Source organism: Anomaloglossus baeobatrachus, chromosome 7 (assembly GCF_048569485.1).
Source record: "Anomaloglossus baeobatrachus isolate aAnoBae1 chromosome 7, aAnoBae1.hap1, whole genome shotgun sequence".
In the NCBI taxonomy this organism is placed as follows: Eukaryota; Metazoa; Chordata; class Amphibia; order Anura; family Aromobatidae; genus Anomaloglossus; species Anomaloglossus baeobatrachus.
Genome location: NC_134359.1, coordinates 43,820,625 through 43,827,067, shown reverse-complemented (window position 1 = coordinate 43,827,067; position 6,443 = coordinate 43,820,625). Strand labels below are relative to the sequence as shown.

Sequence of the window (6,443 nt, the reverse complement as noted above, 5' to 3'; positions counted from 1 at the left end):
ATAATAACTTTATGATTAACCCTTTCGGGAGTGTGACTGGGGCATTGAGATTTGAGCTGCTCAAGCAGTTCTGCAGCAGCTGAGGACTGGTGTAATGGCAGTGGGTGAGACTGAGGAGGCCCCATGTGCAGGCAGCAGCCAGTCCCCAGCGCTCCCCCTGAGCCGCTGCTCACTGGCGAGTACAGGAAGGAGGTGATGGCTGCACTGAGGAATGTGTGGTATGCCTGGAAGACGCGACCATTCTCCGCCGGGGGGGCGCTCACACGGGCTGTTTCCGTTTCACACCGGTTTGGCGGGGATAGTCGCCGGTGATCCGCGGCTCGTGCAGTCTGCCGGTCTCGGTCTGTCTCGTAGTGCAGTGATATAAGCAGTGAGGGATTATCTGCTAAACAGCAGGCGGTCTGCTCCAGCGGCCTCCCCCGTCGCTGTGTGTTGGTACGTCCCGTGGTAGGTGGGATCGGCTCTGCGGGGAAGTCTCTGGCAGATCAATGAAGTCGCTTTGATGGCAGTGTCGGCCAATTGAGCGGAGCGCCAGGGGCAGACGATCAGAAGAGCGGGGCTTGTATTGTCACCCGGCCGGGCCGTGTAGCGTGCTGTGCGGGGACACCGGCTGTGGCGGCGCCCTGCTTCCCGGGCCACGGACGGCGGAGTTGGGGAAACTTGCGCACAAAGTTGCCTTTATTTCTGCTGGAGGATACACTCGGGCACAGCAAGGTTACACGATCCGAGCACGGACCAGGAATGATTTTTCCAAGCAGCAGTAACCCTGTGAGAACCCCGTATAGGAAGCAGGTGAGAACCCATCCTCCTTCTGATCGCACCAATCTGATCTGACGACCTGATCGTATTGATAAGATCGGCTTGATACATTGTCTGAAAGTGCGGCCGATCTGATCGTACGGATGTGGAGAGTGGCTGATCTGATATCTGATGCTATGCTTTCAGTACCATGTTGAAGATTTGTATCCTTCTCATATGATCCTATTGACGTCTGCAGATTTTATGTACAGATGAGTAGTTTTCTCCAGATACTGTAGGGGAGGGGAAGATTAAATCAAGACCTGAGATCCTGTGTGTGCAACATAAGGATGTGCTGATCGTACAGATCTGATTGTACAGATGAGGGTGTTGGCAGATCTGATGATGATGTTACTACAGGGAGGGCATGATTAAGATCGTATCTTGCACATGGTTGGGCTACAGATCTGAGGATGTGCTCATCTTACATATGATCTCAAGGATGTCTAGCAGATTTCATGCCCTGATTGTACAGATATGATCTCATGCATTTCTTTTGGATCTGGTTGTATACAGTATGTGATGTATTTATGACTACACTGGTGTAATGCATTACCATAGGTATCTAAGGACAGTTATACATTATGGGATGTCCTGTGCCATGGAAAGGAGATAATGTACTGCATGCATCTGTACAATATATTGGTCTGAATGAGATTGTGTGGTATAGATCTGATGGTATATGTTCTGCTGGACCTAATACACACAGTATCCAACTTTCTGTATTTACCTGTGGGCATGTTTAATATATATATATTAATTTTTTTTTTTATAATATATATATTGTGTGTGTGTGTGTGTGTGTGTGTGTGTGTGTATATGTATATGTGTGTGTGTGTATATATATATATATATATATATATATATATATATATATATATAATGTATGTATATATATGTATGTATGTATGTGTATATATATATATATATATGTGTATATGTATATATGTGTATGTATATATGTGTATGTATATATGTATATATATATGTATATATATATATATATAATGTATATATGTATGTATGTATAATATATTTTATAAAATTTTGATTTGCCAGCTGTAGGGGAGCCCTATGTTAATAGAGCTCCTTATTTTGGATCTGCTGGATATACTGAGTCATTGGAGGATCCTTGTGCTCTGTCCTGCAGGCTGCTCTGCCCATGCTCTGTCAGTCTTCCCCCTATGATCAGTGCAGGTTGTGGGTGATCTGCCCTCTCTAATATACAGTAAATGAGCAGTAGGTACCATATTCTTCATTATGTCTCGGATACGTCCAGGCCATATGCTGCGGTCACCTTTTGCCTTTTCTTTACAATATGTCACTGGATTGGATCTGGCAAGAGATTCCGCAATCTTCAAGCTTCAATCTAGAGTTAATATTGTAAAACCCTCTGTAATGCCCATAGTGGAGGTGGGTGAGATTTTGACTATAAATTTTGCTTTTTCCCAATCCAAAATGAGCATTGTGTGTGAGGATGCTTAAGGTTATTGTTACAGATGTTTCAATATATTTGGAACCCTGGAGACACAATTTGATACATTTGTTGTTTTTGCACACCAGCTGTATATTACATATTATATAAAAGTTTAATAAGCAATCATTTTAGACTTTATTTAAAAATATGTAAGTGGATGTTTCCATTTAGTCACTTTATTATATAATTATTGTTTTATACTTTTATTTTGCTAAACAGATTTTAGTTGCTTTTATTCCATGCAACAAAGGAAACCCCAGAAAATGCCATTGTGTGAAACACACCCTGCCCTCTGTGGCTATGCTGTAAAGGGCAAATTGCTAGTTGGGGTGTACAGTATTTTCTCACTCCACCTGTAACTCTGTAATTAGGTGCTTCACCCTTTAGGTTGTGTTGTGTTTGTTGTCAGTGCACCACAGGGTGTTTAGCATTGGGATGCAAAAAAAAACTGCTGAGGGTGAGGCCTCTTACTGGAAGGCCTGTGCTGTGCAGGATGGGAGTTTTCTGCCTAGTCTTGCATATGCAGATAAGATTCAGTGCATATAGTCAGGGACCCGAGAGGCTGTGAATCAGCAGCACATACAGACAAAATAATACATACATATGTGGGCATTATTCTGCCAGGGTACCAGTGATGCTGGGGTCAAAGCTCCTTTTTTGCATAGTTGGCCAATTATCTCTATCATTCTGACCTGGACTTTCGTCAATAAAGTCCCATCCTCTGGCACGTGTGACCGTCTCCTGCATAATCGTTTTTCTTTATTGACCGTTGTTATATTGGATTTTATAAAGATAAAGGATCACTCAAAGCCAAGATGGATATTGTCCATGATAATGGAAATAAAATTAAAAAAAAATCTTTATTTTTATATAGCGCTAACATATTCCGTAGCGCTTCACATACATCAGGAACACTATCCCCATTGGGGCTCACAATCTAAATTCCCTATCTGTATGTCTTTGGAGTGTGGGAGGAAACCCACGCAAACATGGGGAGAACATACAAACTCCTTGCAGATGTTGTCCTTGGTGGGATTCGAACCCAGGACCCCAGCGCTGCAGTGCTAACCACTAAGACACCGTGCCGCCCAATAAATAAATACAATATTTTTGCTTAATATTGCATTGTAGATACAGAATAATGATAAGCGATCTAATAATATTATTTATTATATTATTTATTCATTTATATAGCGCTGTTAATTCCACAGCACTTTACATAAATCTGCAACACTGTCCCCATTGGCGCTCACAATCTAAGTGCCCTATCAGTATGTTTTGGAGTGTGGGAGGAAACCCACGCAAACACTAATGGTTACCTGCCCTATAATAAAACATTTTCTTTAATACTTTTAAACCTCTGTCCTTGTGTTTCATCATTTCTGTCCTTGGCTGAGAATGATGGGGAGATATCCGGTGACTGCTGTTTTATAAGTGACTGTTGAAATCAAAGCCAGACTTACTGGAGAATGTAATAATAAATAATAAATCTTTATTTTTATATAGCGCTAACATATTCCGCAGCGCATTACATACATCAGGAACACTGTCCCCATTGGGGCTCACAATCTAAATTCCCTCTCTGTATGTCTTTGGAGTGTGGGAGGAAACCCACGCAAACATGGGGAGAACATACAAACAGTACCTATAACAAAAAAATAAAAATCTGCTACATTCTGGGTGGTACGGACACACTGACGCGTTTCAGAGGGCCACCTATTAAACGTTTATGTGAATGCATTACGTCATGAGTGAGGCAGGTCCAGCAGAAGGGATCGCGTTTCTTTTTAGAACTAGGGTATATTGTTTTTTTTTGTCGACTTTCATGTTGAAGCTTTCGTTCTGCATCAATTGGGAGTTTGACACTGTTAATGCGTTCTAGATGGCGAAGGTGTCCAGAGATGACAGGTGCAGAGCGTTCTCTGGAGGTGACACACATTTTAGGACTTAATAGCTTGTTAACTGCAGAAGAATTTGGATGAGACTGGATCGGTTTGTTTGTAAATAAATTAACATTTTTGAATATCACAAACTGCATCATCTCATGTAGGGATCTGATTTATAGGCTTTCTGCAGAAATAAAAGAACCAAAAACAAGAAGGTATCAATATTTTTAAGTTCACTTTTATGACAAAACTGTAGTGAAGGCTGTCCTTACAGTCCCAGAAAGCAGATTGTGATGTGAACAGACATTATCCATTCCTGGAAGGCTCTTCATTGCCAAAGACTTTTTGACCCGTGAAGTCCTTTCCATTCTGTAGGATTTCCTGTCTACCTTATTGATGGGAACATATGCTTCTAGTAAAGGAAAAATATAGCTGAAAAAGTAGGAAGGATACAAAAAGATAAAAGCATAAAATCATATTTAAAAAAAATAGATTTACCTGCCAGAATTCTTAACTTCTCCAATAATATTGGGAGAAAATGTTATGAGAGATTTATTTTTTAATTCAAAATCTGTTTTTTTACTTTTTAGATGTTAATCTCTTGGCGTAAAATAAACTGAACGTGAAAAAAACCTATAACCTCTGTTAATAATTTAATTATTTACAATAAAATGTTAGCATATTTGTTTTTGATTTTTTTTACAGTTATTCTAAACTTTTTCAAATAAAAAAAAAAAAAAATCTAGTGTAACTTTTTTAGTTTAGTATTTTACTTTTTAGATTTTTTTTTTCCCCCCTTTTCCCCCTTATTCTAAGCCATTTTACTGGTGACCAAGACTTTTAATATTTTTGTTTAAAGTTGACCTTAGAGGCTAGAAATTCTCCTTACAAGTCAAAAAATTATTACATGTTCTAAACCTGATTCTTTAATGTTCCCTCCCAAAAAAGATGTAACCAGTTGGATAATGGCAGTTGGAGTGAGTTTCTAGTAGAAATTTCCAAAAGTTGTTGCTGTTTAGTATTTTGTCTTTGGGACTTTTTGTGATTGATTTTGAATGACTATGCAATGAAGGTGATTTCTGTTTTCTCTCACAGGGCACATATGTACAAAAAGAGGTGTGTGTGTGTGTGTGTGTGTGTGTGTGTGTGTGTGTGTGTGTGTGTGTGTGTGTGTGTGTGTATATATGTATATATATGTGTATATATATATATGTGTGTATATATATAATATATATATTAAAAATAATATATAATATAATTTTTAAAATTGTAGGGTTTTTTTGAGCATTTTGTGCCTTGTATAAATTTTCCGTTTTAAAAAAAAAAAATAATAATAATTTTTGCATGTGTGTTCCACATTAAAATTGTAACAGATGGGGCCGGTTGGGTAACTTATGTTTGGTATTTATTTGGATCATTCTAAATTTAAAATAAATAAAAATAAATTCTACTTGAAAATTTATATCATAAAATGTTGACCCAGTAGATAACGCTGTGGATGGAAGTGGGAAACCAACTAAATACTATTGATAAAAAAAAAAATAAAATAAATGTAAACCGCTATGGACATTTCGTCTATATGTATTGTTGCAGTCTGTCCAGGCGTAACTGCCGCCAGAATATCACAAGAATGTACAGAGTAATGAGTGACAGATGTAATTGTGCTTGTGTGTCCTACACATCCCATTCTGTGAATTGCCCTAAAGGGTGTGAAAATGTACAGTATATCATTGGGTTATATCCAGGGTGACAGAGAAAGACGTCTCCTCCCACCACGCCTGCTATTCACGTCCCAGCTGCCAATGAAGCACTGTACTCCAAATGACTCGCGTTAATAGTCAAAATATCCAATGTCCATAATCCCATCTCAGCGGGGAGGGTTGGCGGGAACATTTGTTTGGCAGTAAACATTCACTTCCTATACATGAACAGAATACAAGCTCTCCATACTTCTATCACTTCACATTCGTCGCTCTGCCATTTACAGGAAATCTAGTTAGAGCTTTGTGGGATCTAAAACTTTTGCAAACCTAAATAATAAGGTCTACTCCATCTTCTTCTTCCTTTTTTTTTTTTTTTTTTTTTTTAGTGGCCTTAGCTCGTTTGTCACCATGCAAACATTGACTGTTACACTGGATTTTTTTTTTCTGCCCTATAATCTGTTTGGTTAGTTGCTGACCCTAAATTGGAGGGTGGGGAAGGTTCAAAAGAAGCGATGAAGAGGTTAGCGAGCCTAGGGTGGGCCATAAAAGCAAAGACCTGGAGGGAGGAAAAAGGGAACG

General features: G+C 39.1%; 1 protein-coding gene across 1 annotated transcript in view; it reads left to right on the top strand.

Moving 5' to 3' along the window:
• The first annotated feature begins 469 nt into the window (after nucleotides 1-469).
• Nucleotides 470-6,443, top strand: part of RBMS1 (RNA binding motif single stranded interacting protein 1) — a 230,367-nt gene continuing 224,393 nt past the window's right edge. The window contains exon 1 of the mRNA XM_075317260.1: nucleotides 470-792. Coding sequence (XP_075173375.1) covers nucleotides 742-792 — 51 coding nt within the window. The 5' untranslated portion in view covers nucleotides 470-741. The remainder of the gene's footprint in view (nucleotides 793-6,443) is intronic.